Source organism: Tasmannia lanceolata, unplaced genomic scaffold (assembly GCF_043159265.1).
Source record: "Tasmannia lanceolata isolate RefF3 unplaced genomic scaffold, GAP_Taslan_0.1 ptg000008l, whole genome shotgun sequence".
In the NCBI taxonomy this organism is placed as follows: Eukaryota; Viridiplantae; Streptophyta; class Magnoliopsida; order Canellales; family Winteraceae; genus Tasmannia; species Tasmannia lanceolata.
Window position 1 is genome coordinate 1,042,568 of NW_027518685.1, and position 22,099 is coordinate 1,064,666.

The window sequence follows — 22,099 nt, forward strand, 5'->3', positions numbered from 1 at the left end:
GGGCTAGGACCAACCTATGGAAATAATTTTTGGGACACTACTAATTTAGGCTACGGCCCATCTAATAGACGGTTTGGATCATCTTATGGTGTGGGCCATAACAATACTTTTAATAAAGTGAGTAGTGTGATAGCATTTCCCTAAATACATTACAAGATTTTTTTTTATATTTCTATTAATTTCAGGAAAATCACATATTTGGAGTTGCAACTCGGGGTGCAATTTAGGTCCACGGTTGATATGGGTGCAAATCGGGCCATCGGGCCTGGTTCAACCCGAAAAAACGCCGGTTTGGGTTGAGTTCGGGTTCGGGTTCAAGTTGAGTTTTCTCAACACGGGTTGAGTTCGGTCGGGTTCGGGTTCGAGTTCGAGTTAAGTTTTCTCAACCTGGGATGAGTTTGGTCGGCTTCAGGTTGAGGGCTTGGGCAACCCGACCCGAGAGAAACCAAACATTTTTAATAATTTTTTTATTTTCTAAGCTTAAAATCTCAAGTCGGGTCGGGTCGGGTCGGGTCGGTTTGAACCTCGTCGGGTTGGGTTGGGTTGAAGAAATGTTTGTTCGGGTCGGGTTTGGATTGGCCTCAACCCGACCCGAGTTGCACCGCTAGTTGAGCTATTGCTAAAAAAAATGTATTGAATGTAATCAATTCAAACCCAACCTGAATTTACGATAAAAGCTTAACCCGAATTCCCAAAAATCGACCCTAGTTACGCCCTGAGCTGCGAGTTGCGACTGCATGATGCGATGCTGAGCTTTATTCCCTATTTTTTATTACGAAAATATTCTCTGGGAAGAAGAAAATGGCGTAGACCCACTGCCCATTAAAAAAAATGGCGTAGACCCACCGCCATGTGTATAGTTATTGGGTCTATGAATACTGTTTTCCACCTTGAGTTGGACTTATTGCCCCTCTATCAAACCCTCACATAATCATGGCCCCATGCCAAATGAGTATCTCATCCATAAGATAACGGATTACAAAAACTTTATGGATAATGGGCTAGGATCATCCGATCCAGGCGGGGGGAACGGAAACTTGCCAAAGTTGTGATCTTGAGTCAAATCAACGGATATGAAAGCGTCCACGTCATACACAAGGGCCAAAAAGTGGTAATCATGATTCTTATGAAATAGCATAACATCCATTTAGCAATATATTAATAATATAATCAATGGTAGTTATGCTGTTACTCCTTAATGCACTTTAACAAATGGGGTCTTTTCTAAGTGTTTAGTTGGACAGCTAATCGCAGAACTAACGGCCTCTCCACTTTCCAACAATTATTGCATAAGATTCGTGTATATCTCCATTTGATTTACTTATTAAATTATTATCTGTAATTCTATACACGATTTTTTAAGTGTAAAGACAATTGACATCCACTGGATCCTGATTGGATGATTACCTCCAATGGGCCCCAGTTTACTAGGTTTGTGCTACTCACCTTCAGTGGCGGGCCCCACATTTGGCATGCCCTCTAGATCATACATCTGTTCATAATTGCTCAAATAAAAATATTCAGTATATGTGATTATATTTATTCATCGCTCTTGATTAAAATATTACATGGCCTGTTGATTTTTAATTTTTTTTTTCTCATGTGAAGTTGTATTGCAGAATCAATCCCAAATCTTTTAACGGGTAAACGATAACAGTGGAAACCCTCAAATTGGCTTTAAGGTCAAACACTAATGCTCTGTTTGGATGCTGGTAGATGTTGGGGGGGGGGGATATAGAGAAGAAAAAGTCAAAGGGAAATCAAAAGGAAATCAGTCAACGGGGAGACTGTGAGCAAATCTCCTCGACGTTGTTTGGTTGGGGGTAGGAAATGTGCATGAGCTTTTTTACCGTATTTTTTAAGATTTTTTTGAGAAATGTTATCAGCACTACTGTTTTTTATGAGGGCACTCCTCACTTTATCAAAAGTACGGTATAACCCTCACCATAGGATTATCCAAACCGTCCATTAGATGGGCCATAGCCTAAATAGGTTATGCCCCAGAATTATTTCCATAGGTTGAACTATGAGTAGATTTCCATCGATCAATACTATTGCCCATAAAAACAACGCTGGTCCTTCAAAATGTACTGGCAATCCCGGCCCAGGCTATACATGGATGTTAAAATGGTAGGCCTTACCCCATCAAAACATGAGGCCCAAAATGACAAATGGATGGTTCAGATCATCCAACAGTGTGGACCACTAGGAAGTTATAAAACGGTAAAAACATGTCTCACACGCAACCTATGCGTTAGGTGTGAAGGATGAAATACGTGTGGCCTAAGTTATTAAGGCGGGACCACAAAAAGTGATGATGCATCATACTCTTTTTTATTTTACCGAAATGAACTTCTTTATGGCTTTAATGGTATCTTCTAATTGCAACTTTATTGTCAACCTTACACCTTCTTTTTATGGTAAGAGGTCGGCAATATGCCACACGGCTCTCACCATTGACTTACCTGGTCATCTTATTGGGGTCCACCCCGTAATGCATGGGCCCCAAATTGGATAGTGGTGGGGCGCATCTCCACCGACTATTGGTGATTACCGGGGTGGGATCACCCAATCTCGAATCATCTTTTTATTTCCATCACCTTCACAGTATCCAATCAAATATGAAAGCTGGAATGCTCTCATGCCAATTTAAAACTATTTTTCATTACATCATATGAATAATATGGATTGGTCGAATCACCGATCAGAATGGACCTCCTATTTCGATTCTTGTTGCAAACTTACAATTCCCTTAAAATGACCTTAAATCACTACACTCCAACCTAAAATCAAACTTCCTAATCAAACCAAAATAAATGCTAGAATTTACGTTAACAAATAAAATAGAGGAATTCTAGACTGAAGGAAGCCCTTGCTAAAAGAGGTGAAAGGGCTCTCCGATTAGCTGCACATCACCATTATGTTTGACTTTTCACCTGTTGTTAATGCATGGTGGTGATGTGTAGCCAATACGAGAGCCCTTTCACCTCTTTTTTGCAAGGGCTCCCTTCAGTTAGAATTCCTCAATAAAATAAATAAAAACAAATTAACGCTAGATCTTGCTGAAATAAGGATCATTGATTTTAGTGGCGTCTGTTGTCTCAAGATTGATCCGTTTCTTAATCCGACGGTTTGAAATGATTCGATCATTAATTTGATATGCTCAGCCTATGACCAGCATAGGTGCACCTGGACCAGAACCTATCGCTTGATAGGCATTGCTTTGAATCTACTACAGAACGAAATCAGAACATTAATCCGATCCTGCATATTTTTGGGTCATAAGAGATGGAAAGCAAAGGTATAAAATGAACGGTTAGGATCGATCTATGGTGGAGGAGCCACATTGTACTAGAATGATGTTGCTGTGTTTTTCATCTTAAAATGCTTTTCGAAACAAAACGTCAGGAAACACTAGTGCAGTTCTCAATTTCTCTTTCTCTTTCTCTTTCTCTGATTCTTTGGACGGGAGAGGGAGAGAGATAGAAAGAGGGCCTTCCCTTCTTTCTTTCGCTTTCTCTCTTTTTTATATCAGACTCTCAAATTTCCTTCGAATTTCAGAAGCAACATGAATGAGAAGGCTTCGGTCACCAAAGAGCTCAATGCTAGACACAAAAAGGTACTCTTTTTCCCAATTTCTGTATCCGAATTCGATCTATCGTTTGATTTTATTGCATTTCATGAGTATCTGAAAACCCTAATGTTTGATATATGATTAATTAGACGAGCCTCAGTATTCCACATGAATGGAAATTCATTCCATCTACGATGTAGAATTTATCTCTCTCTCTCTCTCTCTCGGTTTGATTATCTTAGGGTTCTTAAAGATCCTTGTTTTGGTTCCTTTTACGAGATTCCTTTTTTCCTTGTGTCTGGATTATGAATTTGGTGTCTAATCTTCGAGCATGAATTTAGGGTTAAGTAGAATGGTTCTTCGGTCTTTTTTAGTCTCCTTGCTATGTGATCACTGGTTCTGGATCTATTTTTATATATCTTTATTTTTTTCATTTGTAAAATTCATTCGCTATCCCGTTGATGAAGGTAAATAGGAGCTCTTGCTGATCTCTGTTTATTTATTTTCCGTTGTTCATGAATTGTGAACTTCCTTTTGTATTTGCCGACGATCGTGGTTTTCCGAATAAAATTTCCAATTCACACCATTCAAAACAAAAAAATTAAAAAATTCCAATTCACTTGCTCCCACATAAGAGTATTTGATTTTCTTAGTCCATTACTGTAGCACTGTACAGTGCTTTCTCTTTGGAAGATATAAATTCATTTTTGTCTCATATGTTGTATTATCGCAGTCTCTAGTAAGCCCCGTCATAAAAGAATCTGTTATTCAACTGATAAATGGGCTTTCTATCAAGGATACCATGTCGTTTCACTTTTGATACATCAACTTAGGCTCTGTTTGGATTGCAGGAATTTTCTTAAAAAGTTTGTAAATCAAAATATTTCTAAAAGCTTCTTCTTTTTCTAAAAAGAGATAAACTTGAACCAACCCTATTCAATTTTTATTTAGAGGAATTTTCCATTTACGATGACAACCCTCTAAATTATCCATAATCATATCATTTTCCTCTATATATTGTGGAAAGAAAATTTTTCCCAAGAAATAATTTTCTTTTAGATTTTTTTTTCTTGCAATCCAAACAGGGCCTTAATGTAAAAGCAGTGCATGCAATATATTGGGATAATTTTCGCTATTTTAATCTTTTACATTAGCTTACTAGCAAAAGTTGTTCTAAAGTAATTCCTAGGAACCTTTGTTTTCCCTTTTCACTAATCTGCAAATCCACTTATGGACTACTACTTTTGAGCTGGTTCTCCTTATTTTCTTTGTTTGGTTCAAAGCAACTAGCTGATTGAAATTACTACTTTTTATCGCGTGTAGATCTCATTTCATTCGTTGAGTTTCATTTGCAGATACTGGAGGGACTTCTTAAATTGCCTGAGAACAGGGAGTGTGCGGACTGCAAAAGCAAGTATGTATCTGGGAGCAATGCGGATGGCAATACAATTGTTTCATCGAGTGGTTGCCACTTTTGTGTCTATACAATTACTGCATTGAACTTTTCCGAAACTCAGAATGTTTCTTAAGTAGTTGTGGAATGGATGCTTATAAGTTATAACTGTATCAGACATTCAATTTTTTCTTCATCAGAAGTTTAATTGAATTCATGGCCATTTGATATAGGAGACATTTTCTACTCATATTTGAGTGTGTACATGTTGCTTGTAGCATATAATTTATTTAGTTTCCGTATTCACCCAACGCACTGTTAACAGGGAAAAAAATTATCTAGTCACTGTTAATTTTCTCAACCATCATTCTGTTAATTTCTTATGCCATGGAGGTTTATAGCAAAATGTGTCATCTATTGACAGATGCCTGATTAGAACCTATTTCGAGTTTATTTTCTAGATCTATTTATCTGACCTGCCATGGAGGTTTTTAGCAAAATGTGTTGTCTATTGACAGATGCCTGATCAGAACCTATTTTGAGTTTATCATCTAGAGCTATTTATTTGACGTAATGTTTACTTGTCTTTCATGCAGAGGCCCACGATGGGCCAGTGTTAATCTTGGAATCTTCATATGTATGCAGTGTTCTGGAATCCATCGCAGTCTTGGGGTACACATATCAAAGGTCATATTATGTTTCTATAGAATATGGTTTACATTTAAGATCATTATTAGATATGATGGGGATCTTCTGCAAATATAGTTGCAAACTTGTAATGGTTGTGCTAGTTCAATTTTCTCCAGCTAACGTAGTTGTATTGAGATTGCTTTATTTGTTCTGCTAGCTGGAAAGTTTTCTTGTCTTTACATTTTGACATCAGCAACTTTATCAGGGTGATTAACAATTTAACTAAACTTGTCTCCACCTAAGCTAATTATAAGCGGCACAACCTACTCGTAGAACACCAATAACTTACAATTGTAATTACAAACATAATTCCTTAATAATTATAATACCCTTCAACTATTTTTTTCTGTGTTTCTTTTGAGGCTTTTATGACTTGTAGGAATAGGTCGAGTCAATGACTCGTATGAATAGGTCGAGTCAATGTTTGACTGCCGAGTTTTTGGGACAAAGGCTTTGTTGAGTTGAGTTGAGTTGAGTTGAGTTGAGTTGACCGTTACACTTGTGATTTCTCATACGTGGTGATGAAGGGGCTCAAATCATATCGAATCCCTCAAATTTTCATATGTATCGGCTGATCCATTTCAATGACCGGTTTTTTTGAACAACACATGGTAAACAGTTTTCCTCTTGTTCTTGCTAACCTTCCTCCTCTTGGCAGCATCCATGGCTTACTTCCTTTTCCTGTAGAAAGCTGAAACGGGTTTTACTTGGGTTAAACCTCCAAGCGGGACCTATTGAGAACATGCTTCCAAATATTTGCCAATATAGATAGTATCATCCAATACACATACATACCAGCAAGGTTCGACATGATATGGACTCCCTTACGAGGGCTCACAAAAAATATAAGTGTATCAGTCGATATGCAAGGTGTATTGCTGATATACCCAATACGGGGCTAGTGGGAGATCTGTATCGTGTTATATTCACGCGAATGCCCAAACTTCATAATTTCTTTTTCTGTTTTTAAAGGACTTTTGCTTGATTAAGAGGTTTTATGACCTATATAATTATAGATCCACTAGATTCAACCATGAAAAACGACTATGAAGCTCAAATCGTTGGAACAGAGTCATATTCACAAAATTTTGAGATTTTTGCTTCAAGGTAAAATCCCTTTATTCTCTCTGTTTTTTATAAATAAGTTGTTATTAATAAAAACATATAAGAATATTAGACATCAAATAGAGGTGGGTTTATGGAAAGAGAGAAACACAAGAATTTTCGAAGGTTTCTCTAGAAATGCCACCTCTCTATACTATAAAGTGGTTGCCCTCATTATCTTTTGGGTGAGGATTCTCCCTAGTTTCAAGTTTATATCGGGCTTTGATCTCTGGTATGGATGGAGAGGGATTTGTGCCAGTCTTGATCGTTGCCACAATGTCTTGGTGGCTTGGGAATCGCCATCAGTGGGATTCCTAAAATTTAACTTTGACGGGTCGAGTTTCGGTAACCCCGGCCTGGCTGGCATTGCTGGGATTTTGAGAGATCATAATGGAGGGTATTTTGAGAGATCATGATGGAGCCGTGATATGGGCTTTTGCAGGCCCTATTGGTACCACTGATGCTACTGAGATGGAGGTGTGAGCTGGGCACCATGGTCTTAAATTGTTGTCAGAGGGCTGTTGGGACAAAATAGTGATAGAGGGGGATTCCATTAATGTGATTAAATGGCTAAGTGGTTCTCGGGGCTGCCCTTGAGGTTTGACTATCTTTTCGACGAGATCCATGATTGGAAGGGCGTAATGGAACTCTCGTTTCGGCATGTGAAGAGGTCCGCCTAAATGGCGGGGTTTCTTTGGAGGAGTTAGAGCTATATGATTATTTACCCCCTCTATCGCCTGTGGCTTCTCTTTCTCATCGTGTCCCTCTTTCTTCCTATTTTCTTTTCCTTATTTGTCATTATATGGATGTATGACCATCTCGGTCCCCCTTTTTATCAATGAATACATATAGCCATTCAAAAAAAAAATATTAGACATAAAAAATAAAAGAAAGATATAAATGAAAGTCATAAATAGATGTAGATAAAAAGGGGCACTAGATCCATAGAAATGCTGATCAAGCTCAAAGACAGTGACGGGTCAAAGATCCACTATCCCCGTTTTTATTCGTGATTGTTGCAAAGACGCTTTGCAAAATGATCGACAAAGGAATAGCACCGAGCCTAATCGATGGATTCAAGATTGGAAACCAAGGGATGGAGGTCCTTCTTAAGGTTTGCATATGTACGTTCATATTTAGTGTCCCATAAGTAGATAAGATGATAAAGCTAAAAGCCATTATGCGGTGTTGAGATAGTGACGGGTCAGCGATTGAACTTCCTAATTGCTGCGAGGACCACTTCCCCACCTCTTATCTGGGTTTTGCCACTAGGGGTGGGAAGGCTTAGATGTAAAATGTGTGTGTGTGTGTGTGTGTGTGAGAGAGAGAGAGAGAGAGAGAGAGAGAGAGAGAGAGTGGGGGGGGGGGGGGGGGGCTAGATCCATTGAAACGTAGATCAAGCTCTAAATAGTGACGGGTCGGAGATCTACTATCCCCGTTTAATTTGTGGTTGTTGCAAAGACGCTTAGCAAAATGATTGACAAAGGAAGAACACTAAGCCTTGCCGAAGGATTCAAGATTGGAAACCAAGGGGTGGAGGTCTCTCATCTTCAATTTGCAGATGGTATGTTGATATTTAGTGTACCCGAAGATAGGGTTATAAAGCTAAAAATTATTCTGCGGTGATATGAGATAGTGACAGGTCAGAGATCGAACCTTCGGAAATCTAGAATCCTTGGTATTCATACATCCAATGAAGAGGCTGAAGGATTGGCAAGGCTTCTGGGTTACAGTGTGGAGTGTGAACCACTTCCCCTCCTCTTATCTGGGTTTGCCACTGGGTGTGGGAAGGCCTAGGAAGGAAGAGAGGGTGAGACCTGATTGTGGAGAGGGTGGAAAAGAGGTTACAGCTGGAAGTAGAATTTGGTATCTTTGGGAGGAAGAATCACTCTTATTAAGGCGGTGCTCACTTACTAACATTCCGCTATATCAGCTATCCATCTTCAAATCTCTCGAGCGAATTTAGTAGATTCAAATAAGTTTTTTTTGTTTGTGTGTGCGTGAGCGCGTTCGTTCGTTCATGCGGTTGTGGTCGTGGTGGTGGGGTGGGGGGGGGGGTGGGGGATATTAGAAGATTGAAAGGTGTGAACAATGCACTCTTAGGAAAGTGGCTTTGGAGATTGGGAGAGGAGAATCAACACTTATGGGTTAGAGTTATTGAAAGCAAGTATAGAACATTACTAGGACAATGGGTGTCAGATGACAGATACCAACATAATGAAAAAAGCACAAGTTTGATAAGAATAAGATTCATAGTTTATTCAGGGGATAGAATAAAATTCTGGTATCACAATTGGTGTGGAAAGACTACTCTAAAAGATGTTTTTCCTGACTTGTTTGCAGTGGTAGTGGATAAACAAGCATTTGTGAAAGATTGTTGGGTGAGAGAGGAGAACAAAATATCTTGGAAGATCAATTTTAGAAGGAATTTCTTTGATAGAGAGTTGTATAGGGTGACTTCCTATTGGAGATGGCAGAGGCCTGCTACGTTAAGAACTCTGGTGATGACAAAAGGGTTTGGATCTAGTGCTCTCCAAGGTTTTTTAACATCAAGTTATTCTACCATTAGATTGTATCAAGCCCCACACCCTCGCCTTTAGCCAAAGTGTGGAGCATTATGGTTTTGCCCATAGTATGTGATTTTGGATGGATGACCTTGCTAGACAAAATCCGCGCAGTGTATCATCTTCATGACCGTCACATGCCGGTAATTGATCACTGTGACCATCTTCATGACCGTCACATGCCAGTAATTGATCACTGTGCTCTGTGTGGAAGCATAGGAATCAATAAACCATATGTTTCTCCATTGCAGATTGGCTAGATATGTGTGGAGTAGAATCCTCAGTAGCGGATGACATTGGTATTTCCTTCCACGCTCTCTAACCTTTTGGAAAGTTGGGAACCTCTTGTCTTGGCAGAAAAAAGAAAAAAATCATCCTCTAAGTCCTTGGAACTCCTTGCTCAAAGTCTCCCACATGATGATGTGCTTCGTTTTTCTCTCTTAGCTTGTAGATACAACCCACTTTATCAGCTTGTCCCTGAAAATCTTATTACACACCTTCCAAATTGACTGTAAGGTTGCTTCCACATATAATCTCCACCAGATGTAGCCTTTAGTTGGCGCTATGCCACTTTATCTTGCCTCAGACTAGGCCAACAGTGACTGGCACTGGCTATTCCAATTAAATAGGTCTAAGGGAGCTTTATAACCTAGCACAACATTATTATTTCTCTTGTGAAAACTTAATTTTTCGGTCCATTCAAGCTAAGAGAAAACGGTTCCTACACATATGTGTAGAGAGTTCTCTACACACTAGCTTAAAATACAGTGGGGGCGCACATTGTTTGGGTGATCCAAGCCATCCATTTTAAAGGCCCTCACATAGATAGGGTGTCTACAAAAAATCAGATCCATAGGATCATCCCAACCCTACGATTTGTGGAGGTAAAATGGATGTCTTTAAACCTTCACAAATTAGTCCATTTTTTGCCTCCACAGTTCGAATGGTTAGGATGATCCAATGGATTTGATTTTTTGTGGACACCCTATCTATGTGAGGGCCTTAAAAATGAATGGTTTGGATCACCCAAATAATGTGGCCCCCACTCTATTTTAAGCTAGTGTGTAGATAACTTATCTACACATGTGTGTAGGAACCGTTTTCTCTTCAAGCTAATTATTTTATTGTCCGAGTTGATGATTATAACAGCAGTGCATTACCCTGGAAACTTCACTGATATTGGAGGGTTGAATGTGCTTCTCATTTCCTTGGAACATTAGCAACCTTTGGTGAAACTTGCTCCACCATTTGACATTAACTGTTTGGTTTAGTTGCTCATCATTCCACCAAAAAAAAAAAGAAAAGAAAAAAACACTAAACTCTTTGGTTTTCTTGGCCAGAGAGTTGGCGTTTGCCAAGGTGTATTACAGTAGTTGGGATCAATTTACCATAGCTGCACAGTATATGGATTATGTGTATAGGTTTCACTTAGTATATACCATTTTTCTTTAGTATACTCTTCTCCAGTTGATGATTAGTACTGGATAAATGCTGCAGGTGCGATCCGCTACGTTAGATACATGGCTTCCGGAGCAGGTGGCATTTATTCAAAGTAAACCCATGGACCATTTCCTAGGCTTGCATTGGTTTTGAGTTTTCTAATTAACTCCAACATGGTTTTAAATTTCGGCCGAAATGAAACGAAATGGCCGAAATATTTTTGTTTTGGCCAGGGCCGAAATGAAATTTACATGAAGTCGTTTCTTTACAAGATTTCAGCGAAATTTCACTGAAATTCCGAAATTTCACTGAAATTCCGAAATTTCACTGAAATTCCGAAATTTCGCCGAAATGCCTGTTGAAATTTCATTTTAGCCTTTTTTTTTTACGAAATTTCCACCGAAATCGCCGAAATTTTAGACATTTCAGTCAAATTTTTTTTTTTTAAAGAAAATCATTATCATATTTTCTACATGATTTCGGCCGAAACCAAAATATTTCAGTTTCGGTGGCTGAAACCGAATTTAAAACCTTGAACTCCAATCAGCTGTACCATGGACAGCAGCAGGTGTTAAATTTTGAACTGTAATGCAATTCATTTTGGTTCGGCGATGCACGCAGCAATGGGAAATGAAAAGTCTAATAGCTACTGGGAAGAAGAACTACCTCCAAATTATGACAGAGTTGGAATTGAGAACTTCATTCGTGCAAAGTAGGTTCTTCAGGGATAATTTTCCTTTGTACCCTTTGCTTTATGGGGTTCAATGTTTCCTTGATTCATTCGCCTTGTTAGCCAAGTGCAGGCGTAAAGGCACAGTCCATAAGTTCATATCAAGTAATATATGTTGAATATCCAGATATGAAGAGAAAAGATGGATTCCAAGGGATGGTACATCAAAATCATCTTCAAGAGCATCGGAAGGAAAGGCTTCCATATCTAAGCAGAAAACTGGGGATACGGGTGGTCATGTCTACGCTAATGCAGGGCATTCATCTGAGGAGCGGAAAAACGTTCCACCACAATCTGCAAAAATTCGAATTTCAATGGTTCCCAAACTATCCAATCAGGTAAACTTAATGCGTAGATTGGCTTTTGATGAACAACTAATAGTTTGCTGCCACTCATTTTTAGTAGTTTGTGAAGGACTTGTTGTATTATTTTGCTCAGTCTTTCTTGTATATTCGATGGTCTAGTCAAATATTAGATTTTTATTGGATGTCTCACTTTGCAAATTGAGATTTCTTTGGTATTAGCTTATCCCTTTTATTTTCCTCAAACTAGCTGGAAAAAATGGGATTTCAAGAATTTGTTAAATGGCCTGACTTGGCTGATAAAAGCAGGTCTCTTCTGATCCAAAACCCGAACCAGTCTTGGCCCAGGCTGATTCAACACAGAAAGTTCAAGCCACGTCAGGAACCCATGCTGATTCCACACACAAAGCTCAAGCTACACCAGATATCTCACTTCCAAAGGTTGATTTTGCTACTGATCTTTTCAATATGCTTTCCATGGAGGGGCCAAGTGAAAGTGGGCTAGAGTCATCTTCTATCGATGATAACGCATGGGCAGGATTCCAGTGTAAGTTACTTTGCATCAACAACCAAGGTTTTCACTGTGCGTATCTCTTTTGATTACGGGATATATAATTGCAAATACTGAAGGACAACATCCAAGCAATCACTGAAACCTTTTTTCTTCTATCTGATGAATTTTTAATGCCCAACCAGTTATTGGTAATGGCTGGTGCTCCATGATGGTTTACTTCATTCCTTTTCCAGTGATTACACACTATTTGAACCTTAAACTTGCAGCTGCAGAAGCAATCGCCGCCACGGAGAAAATTAGTTCTGCAAACCCAGTTGAAAGTAAGACACAGTCTATGTCTGGAATCGAGGATCTCTTTAAAGACACAACACCTGTCACTCATACTCCAGAACACCGGAAGGATGTAAAGAATGACATTATGAGCCTATTTGAAAAGGTTATATTGGTTGTTGGGTTTGTGAATTTAATGCTACTAACTGCAAAGTGCAAACAATTTACGGGTGCTATCGAATAAGAATCGACTTCAATGAATAAGGATAGAGTATCCTTGTTGTTTCATGAGTGACAATGCCAAAAGCTTACCAAATCGTAGTCACAAATATCTCTCGTCATTTGTTGAAAATATTGTGATATTTTGTTATTTTTTGATAAAATAACATAATCCAGAAAATTCCCCAAAAATTTGATAAATCATTGAGATATCTTCATATTTTATTTTTTACCATGAAAATATCATGAGGAATTCATGATATTATTTTTGTCCTAATTTTGTTCTTAAATGTTATATTTTTATTTATTTTAAATATTTCATTTTCCAATTTCTTTGAAATTAACCCAAAATTAACAAAAAAAATTAAAATATCACGATATACACCCATTCCGAGAAATTCCCTCGACAAATATTTGTGACTATGAACCAAATGACTCTGAAACTCAGTTGAACCAGCTTACTTAGGCCTGGACCTGAGTACCAAGTCCACATGATCTTCTATGGAGTTGGCTGGTTACTCATTGCCTTGGTCTAGTTGAACTCAGAAACTGACTTCTAAGTTGAATCTAAGTTTTTGAACACTGGTTAGTGTTACCGTGGATGTTATTAGTTATTACTCTCAGTTGCTGACGACAGTGCATTATCTATTGTTGTCGCAGTCCAATATGGTGTCACCATTTTCCATCCATCAACAGCAACTTGCAGTCCTGGCCCAGCAGCAGTCTCTTCTCATGGCTGCTGCAGCTAAATCTGGTGGTGCTCCTCCCTCAACATTTCCAGGAAAACCCCGTCACCCTAGCTCTAATGATGCCCATGTTCTTAACGGCACATTGCCGGCACAGAATTGGCCAAATCTTGGGTTTCAGATTCCAGGAATGATGATGCCAATAGCTGGACAAAATGACCTACAGAAACTTGTGCAGGTAATGCTCTCAAAAGCTTAACATCCTCCTTTATCCTCATTCATTCACTGAATTTGTACCTTATTTGTTCCCTTCTCTTTCGACAGGTAGGGAACATCAGACCCTCACATCCATCAGGGAATTCAGGTTCATTTCAAACATCCAGGTATCATCTCTCAGTACAAATTTCTGTTGGTTATTTTGATGTCAGGGTTGCCATTTCTGGCTAGGATGCCTGGGCACTTTAATATGATTAGCAGATAATATCGACGCAATATGGTATTGATATTAATATGGGAGATGCGTATGGTTCTCAGATGTCCTATGCACTAGGCTAGTTTTATTGAACCAATTATCATACAAATGAAATTACAGGATTATTATAATGAATGCTATTGCAAATATTTTTGAACATTAATAATTTTGTTAGTATGCTGTAGAGTCCTAAAAAATAATCAATTTATCGAAAATTAAATTAATTGCAACTCTTTCTGATAAAATTCATAAAAGCAAAATACAAATAGCTTGTTAGGGACGAGTTATAGGTATCTACCCATCCTAGATCTTGGAAAATGTTGTGGGGATCACATTTTTTGGTTTGAGCTTTGAAGCATAAAGGGTTTGTTAGAATGTTTGGTTAATGACAGGGTTTGTTTTGCCTTTCTTATAAGGAATTGAATAAGGTCTGGGAATGGAATTAGTATCTTGGTTTTTGTTTGCTACTTCAATTCACAAATTTTTAGAGTAAAGAACTAGCTTCCTGCTGGGGGTTAATGGCTGTAGTTGAAAGTTGGGAAAGGTCTTTTTCATCTTGGTTGCCTTTTTATATTCTTTGTTTGTTACCATTGGCTAAGTTGAAAGTTGGGATTGTGATTTTACAGGCCTTCTTCATATTCTTGCCTTCTATTTTTTGATTGTTACCAAATGTGAAGGTCGTATTTTGGTTAGCAACAGGCTCAATTACTTGAACACAGGGTGTAAAAACTTGAAAGTTGAGAAAGTTGAGTCGGACTCAATGAGGCTAGAATCCAAATTGACTAGAAGCTGACTTGGGTACTCAGAGTGCAATTTTTGTGTTTTCCTCAACCAGTGTCGTCAACTTTTACTCAACTTGACCCCATTTAGTTTTTTAAATATGGCATTAAACTTTCACCTACCTTGTAGAATAACTTTTGTTATAGCCTTATAGGCTGGGTATAGGCTTAAAGGGGTAGAACTTTTTGTTTATAACTTGTGTTATGACTTATGAGTGATAATGTCATTATTGTTACCATTTATGGCTAAACTTTTGGTCTGTATAGTGATACCTGAAGGATGTATACCATCTGTACAGGCATATATAGCCATGCCATCCAAGATGCTTGGTATACATGTATTCTTTTAAGAAATTGTGTTGGCGGTTTTGTTAATGAATGATTAGAACTTGTGCAGCCAAGTTGATATATCTTATGCTCTGGTTATCTTTTGTAATCATCTTCTTTTCTCTTTCTCATGCAGCCTGTATGCTATGGGGACACCTGCACCAATCAATGGAGTAACAACTGCTGGAGTGAGTAGGACTTCCTCGGCATCCCCCATCTCTTCCATCACCCCTAACCAATCAAGCAATGATCATGATTTCTCATCTTTAATGCAAGGGATGTTCTCAAAACACTAGGCGATGAGGGAGTTAGAATGCTGAATTTGCCTCCCCTCATCTGAGTAGGCATTTACAAGAAATATAACACTTGAGTTTCTCTTGTTGGGTTGTAAGTTCTCTGTAGAGGCACTTCTGTTTCCTTGTTTTCTCTTCTTTTTTGGGGGGTAGCTCCATTTGTATGAGCAGATGCATTGTAGTAAGAAAATGGCTATAAAATTTAAATTGCTAATACATTGTTCAGAGGTTGGAAGCACTTCTTATAAGAACCAGCTGGTTTGGATGAAGCTGGATGTCACAACTCACGAGTGATATTTCTTATTGAGGAATTGAGATTTCATGTTTTGGGAAATTAAACAAGGACATTACTTGCATGTTTGCACCTGTAGTGGCCCTAAATCACCTGTATTCTTTTGAGAAAACAAACTTATAGAAGTGCACTCACTCTAAAATTTCGTCCTTGTATTTTCAATATTTTCAGATTTCATATTTTTCCTCACTGCTTTTGGTAACCACTTCTCATCTACCAAATTAGGGATTTGAGCAGGATTGGAATGATTTCCTAAATATAATCATAAATGGTGCAAGAGGTTACCAGACTGATGAATAAAAGTGAACTAAAGAAGCCCATTCATATCGGCCATGTTTGGGAACCGTAATTTTTTTTTAGGGAATATTAGCTTGCCTAGTGGTGAGAGAGGGGAGAAAGAGTGGGAGAGGGAGACAATTTGAGAGGGCTAGAGTCAGGAGACGCTGTGAAGTGGGTAAAAAATACATAAAAATAACTCTATTCTAAGTAGAGTTTTTCTTTTCTGTTTTCCTGCCACTTCTCACCTTCCTCACTCATTCTCTTGGCAATTCTCGTCCTCTAACACACTCTTGCCTCTCTCCCAACACTGCATAAACTACTACTCTTAGGCTCCGTTCCTTTCGACGTAAAAATAGACGTAAAATTTGTTTTGTCTTCCTTTCGACGTAAAAATAGACGTAAAATTTGTTTTGTGAACAGAGCCTTGTGGAAAAAAAAGGCCAAAAATGGCCATAAAAGTTGGAAACCACAAACATGAACCGGAATCAATGAACCGAGTAAAATAAATTCAAAACATCGTATCAGCCTACTTGATTGAGATTGTTGATCAAAGTTATCTTTAGCCATCTAATTTGTAGGACTGATTAGACTGTAATAATGATTAATGAGTATGACTTTTAGGCCCTGTTTGTTTTGGATTTCGAGTCTGAAACTGGGTTGTTGGACTCAAAAAATGGTGTTTGGTCTCATTTGTTTTGCACTTTGAGAATTGATTGAGTTCAAAACTGATTATTGTACTCACAAATTCAACACAGTTTCGAGTTAAATAATCAGTTTCAGACTCAAAATCACAGTTAATGAGTTCGACTACTATGCCCTATTATTTGTTTTGGATTTTGAGTCCAAAAGTCTGTAAGAGCCCTCACAGAGTGAGACGCCAATGACAGCAGATGCAGAAGCACAATAAAATATTAGAGTCCAAAGTGGAGGCCTCCTAGACATGGGACTAGGTGGGATCCAACCTGGTACAAGTTACAACATGCACTTAAAGCCCAAGCCTATAACACATTCCTTCATTCATGGGGCTTTATGGAGGTACCTAACAATCTTCTCCTAAAACACTCTCCCAACTATCTTCTCCTAAGAACGTTTCTACAAACCTCTCTCTCTCTCTCTCTCTCTCAATCAAAAGTTCAAAACCAACCTCCTGACTAACATAGACTCAATAGTCAAAACCCCTCAACAGAAACTCGTGCGCGTTACGTCTTCATTTTTTAGCCATTTTGTTTGAAGCCAGATGATCGGGCGCAGCAGTCATGGCACCCTTTATTTTCTTCTTTCTGGGGTCACCACCGTCAGAACCCCTAACTGCCTGACACGTGTCCCTGAATACGTGTCCTTCAGGGACACGTGTCAGGCAGTTAGGGGTTCTGACGGTGGTCACCGCAAGGACTTTTCAGTGACGTACTTTCGAACCCATTTCCTTCCTTACGAAGATAAAACTCGTCTCTCTCGTCTTAACTTCAAAAGATGAGATACCATAAATTACCAGTTTCTAACAAATAGAAGATTGCCACGTGGACAAGGGACGCGTGGTGCTTGACCTGCTGACAAAGAAAAAAAGAATGGGTTGCTAAAGATAAGACAAAAAAATTGGTGAATTCAGTTAAGTATTTACAATCATATTTACAAGACATGGCTGCCCATCATCCATCCACACACGCTTTTCTTCTCTCTTCCACGTCTCCATTGATGCTTTCACACGTTCATTCCTTTATAAACTTAAACTCTTTATAATAAAACATTACATAGTAAATAATTTAATTAAAATGATTTGTGGAGGGCCATGTACCTTGAGTTTATGTACAAGTAATAGAGACCATTGGTCATGTGGCAACCCGTATGATCTTGGTCTCACAGCGAACGGACATCCCATGTGTAAGATAAAGGACTACTAAGATCAACGGTTTAGCTTTTATAATTTACAGAACCCAGAAGAGGCCAGACGGATCATGGTCCTAGGATTAACAAATCAAGGTGTTCTCAACCTCATTTTTGCCATACTTGTTGTTCCCAACAAATCTCATCACGTAGACGTTACTTTGGCAGGGTCCAGAGAATGTTGGTTAGGAGTTAGGACTTATCATTTGCCTTGTTACGAAGGACAAGCCATTTATGTGGTGAGATTAAGGTCATGTTTGGCAACATTGAAAAAATATTCCATGGAATAATCGAGGGGCCAAGAGATAGCCAGGAGAGGGTGGGACTGTGGGAGTGAGAGAAGTATGAAAAACTCATAAAAATCAGAAAAGCTAAGTAGGTATTATTTTTTCCCTATTTTTTAAGGATTGCTGATACTATCTCCATTCTCACCAAGTACCAACTCAAGTCTATCCCTCCTCTCCTCTTATACACTTGGTGGGCCCACAATTATTCCATGGAATGATTTTTCATGACCTTAAATAATTTTTACGATCAATGGTGAAAAGCAATTTTTGGGTCCTAGAGGGTGTGTGTGCACGTGAGATCAAGGGCGCATAGAGAGTGTGTGCATGTGAGATCAAGACTATTGACCTCTTAGTTAGAGCATCATGAGGGCATGAGGCAAATGCCATGGCTTTGGTCCCATCCCGAACGCACATTCATGCTAGAATAAATGATCAGATCAACGGATTAGATCAAGAACAGCATCCAGACTGTGTCTTTTAGGAAAGAGCAAAACACAGGTGAGGTGTTGTTACATTTTATTTTCCTTAAAAAAATCATGAGACTCGGTGGTGCAAAAAGATTCCGGTTTCCTCACATGGAAAGCCCGGTCCTTATGGGACCGACACTTGAGATTTCCTGCTACCACCTCCGCCGGTAACGGTCGATTATATGACCGTTGCAGAAAAGTGCCATTTTAAAATTCAAAAAATAGGTGTTCCTAATTCTTATACTAGTTACTTGTGAATCCTAAATGACCATGTAAAACGGACCCTGTAAAGAGGTTGGTACAGAGAGACTATCAGGAGGTGGGGTGGGGCCTACCTCTACTGCAGCAGCAGAACTCGAGTAACCGAACCCACATCTCCCACTACATAAACAACGATCACCACGATTTGGAATAAACGGTTGAGATTTAATCGCCCAACTCGTAGACAAAAGTACAAAACTCCTCCCCCTATATATCATCCCTGTCGCTCCACTTCTCTCTTTACAGTTCAAAATTACGCCTTTTCTCACCTTTCTCTCGCTTTTCTACATTTTTCAGGCGAATTCAAAGCTCTCTAGATCAGAAAAAAATGGCCATCTTTTCTCGGAGTTCAAGTAGCTGGATTTTCTCTCTGAAAGTTTTTCTCCTCTCCACCGCTGTTCTATCCATGGCTCTGGTTTTGAAGCTCTCTGTTCCTTTGGTATTTGATTTTCTGGTTTATGAAATCCCTCTGTTGTGGAATACTCTGCTTTCATGGCTAACCCCTCCCTATCTCTACTTCGTCATTAATGGCATCATTATCACCATCGCCGCCTCATCGAGATTTCAGCATAAGGCTGATGAGGAGAATCTTGAATCCGTGCCGATGAAAAATCCGGCCGAGATCCGGTCGGATTTTCCGATTCATGCCGGTTACGAGGGTGCTGTTTTGAAAAGTCCGGCTCAGATCCGGCCGGATTATGAGGTTTCACCGGTGCCGGCGTACGATGAGCCGGTTGCTAGGGTTTCGGATATGAAGGCGATTGGTGATGTGGAGAGAAGGGATGAAGAGGATGATTTCGTCATTTCCAGATCGGATTGGCAGCTGACGAGGACAGATTCGACGGAGATTCCGTCGGAATATTCGTTTGGGACGGAGAAACCTCTGGTTTCCAAAAGGTTCGGTCACCGGAAAAGCGTGAAAGCGAGTCCTGAAGGTAATCTCTCTTCTTTTCGTCTATTCAGTCTAACGTGCGCTGTCAGTGCTTTTGCTCACGTTAGCGGAACTGATTATTTTTTTTTGTGTCTTTTGGTCGGAAAAAGGGGAATCGCGGCGGTTGACAGGTAGACCGTGATGATTCTAACATGCGCTGTTGATCTCCCGGCGCATGTTAGGCATAACGTTTTATTTCCTGTGTGTAAATTGAAGGCTAAAAATTGACTAGGCTAAAAATTGAAGGCTAAAAAAGTAAGAAATTTTAGAAATATTTTTCATTTCCGTACATATTTTCAGAAAATTCCTGCAGTCGAGAAATGTTTTCTCTAGTTCTAGCTGCCGTTAGACATACCGACTAGATGTTAACGCCGTTAGAAATAGTCCCGTCTCTGACTAAGCGTTTGAAAATTGTTGTGTGTGTAAATACAAAAATACCCTTCTCTTTTGAAAATATTTAAAAAGACAAATCTTTTCAGTATTTCAGTTTCTTTTCATTTTCCAGCAGGGTTCAAGGCTCTGGGAGTTTCGAAATCGAAACGAAACGAAACGTTAGAGAGCACGTGGAAGACGATAACGGACGGCCGTCCGATCCCGCTGGCAAGGCACCTGAAGAAATCTGACACTTGGGAAACGCACGGTCGCCCTAGAACCGACACGCTTGAGGCGGCATCTTCCCCTGTTATGAAGAAATCGGAGACGATGAATGACCGGAGATCGTCTCCGTCACCGTCGCCGTCGCCGGTTTCAGGGAGACTCCGGAAGGAGCCGTCTCCGAGTCAGGACGAGTTGAATCGGCGAGTCGAAGCGTTCATAAAAAAATTCAATGAAGAAATAAGACTGCAGAGGCAAGAATCGTTTAAGCATTATATGGATATGGTCAATCGTGGAAGCCATTAAACGGTTGAAGCTGTTTCTTTTTGTTCTCTCTCGTTTTTTGTTTTTATCTGAAGAAAAAAACGTATTTATTTTTCTTCAGATTTTAGCCATGCTAGGAAATGGTGGTTTGCTTGAATTTCTGATTTGGGCTTTTTTTGTTTTGTTTTTCATTTACTTATACAGATGATAAGTTGATAACTAGAGTAAGATCTGTAAAAAAATGATTGGAAAATAAGGAACGTTTCTTTAATTCCTTGGATTCTGATTTATTAGCTGCTTTACGGAGTAGTGCCATTATCAAAACTGAGCAATCCCTTACTTATAAAGTAAATTTTTCTTTAGGATCTGTTCACTTGCGTTCCCGTGAAAGGAAATCCCTGGAAAACCGCCTCTTTTTTTCCCTTGACAAGACAGAATTCTGGAGTTCACTTGCTTTCCATAAAGTAACAAGCCTAGGTGGAAATCCTATTCCTAGCGGACAGACTATGTAGTTAGTTCTCAGTTGATGGGTTCATTAAGTACCATGTTAAAAGGAGTTTTGATTCACTTTATAAGGCAAAACACAGATTTCTTCACCTAAGGAGACTGGGATAGTCCAGGAAACAAGGAAAATATGGTAAAAAGAAAGTCAGTTGCTCCTTCCTGAAAGACATTTATCCAAATGGCAACCATTTATGCTCTGTTTGGTTGCTGGGTTTTTTTTTTTACCTGGGATTTATGTGGGTAAAGGTAGGAGACAAAAGAGGGGACAAGCATTAATTAGAGAAAGATATTATGATGAGTGGAGAGAGAGAGTAGAGAGAGAAAGAGAGAACACCATTTTCAAGATAAGATTTTGTTGATGTCAGCAAGAAAAAGCAGATGTGACCACTAAACCTTTACCCACATAAATCCTGGGTAAAAAAAAAACCCATCAACCAAACAGAGCATTAGGGTTCCATTAAGAAAAGCTAAGTAGTTGATTGTTGTAGTTTCAACCTAATGGCTGTAAATTAAGACAAAAAACCCAACACCTTGAAATAATTAGACACGTATCTTGTCTATCTTCTTCCACGGGATTGACTATTCGATAGATCAGAATTCCTTAGAAATAACCTAAGCTTCCTTACCTTATCGTTCTTCTTTGTTGATGGTACAAATACAACACACAACACAACGAGGGCCATATGTTTTCTTTGCCGCCCACTTTGTAGATGGTGACATTCAAGTATGCTTCCACCCCAAAAGCAGAGGAAACGCCTCTTTTGTTGGTTAGGTAAAAGCTGGCACGGATTTGGCCATGCTGCCAAATTGGGTCGGTGGTGTTTGACAAATTTAGTGAAGGAGAGGGAAGCTTTAGTTACGTGTAGCTATATCAGTTCTTTCTTCTCTGTTACATTCAAGGTGTCAATGGATCCCCTTCGGATCAGATCGATCCACCTATGTCTTAGTCACGATTCATTTCTATTCCCACAGTCCATCGGAG

General features: G+C 39.2%; 2 protein-coding genes across 3 annotated transcripts; both read left to right on the top strand.

The window, feature by feature from the left end:
• The first annotated feature begins 3,379 nt into the window (after window positions 1-3,379).
• LOC143883851 (ADP-ribosylation factor GTPase-activating protein AGD5-like) lies at window positions 3,380-15,571 on the top strand. Its single transcript, XM_077387170.1, has 11 exons — window positions 3,380-3,619; window positions 4,930-4,988; window positions 5,564-5,654; window positions 10,823-10,877; window positions 11,387-11,477; window positions 11,623-11,833; window positions 12,107-12,344; window positions 12,578-12,747; window positions 13,461-13,724; window positions 13,811-13,869; window positions 15,201-15,571. The coding sequence occupies exons 1-11, from the start codon at window positions 3,569-3,571 to the stop codon at window positions 15,358-15,360; spliced, it is 1,449 nt and encodes a 482-aa protein (XP_077243285.1). The 5' UTR covers window positions 3,380-3,568; the 3' UTR covers window positions 15,361-15,571.
• Window positions 15,572-18,957: 3,386 nt separating this feature from the next.
• LOC143883852 (uncharacterized) lies at window positions 18,958-20,884 on the top strand. Of its 2 annotated transcripts, none has more exons than XM_077387171.1 (2): window positions 18,958-19,759; window positions 20,261-20,884. In XM_077387171.1, the coding sequence occupies exons 1-2, from the start codon at window positions 19,153-19,155 to the stop codon at window positions 20,653-20,655; spliced, it is 1,002 nt and encodes a 333-aa protein (XP_077243286.1). In that variant the 5' UTR covers window positions 18,958-19,152; the 3' UTR covers window positions 20,656-20,884. The 2 variants fall into 2 exon arrangements, with proteins under 2 accessions (XP_077243286.1, XP_077243287.1); XM_077387172.1 differs by having other exon boundaries at window positions 18,975-19,759; window positions 20,264-20,884.
• The last annotated feature ends 1,215 nt before the right edge of the window (window positions 20,885-22,099 follow it).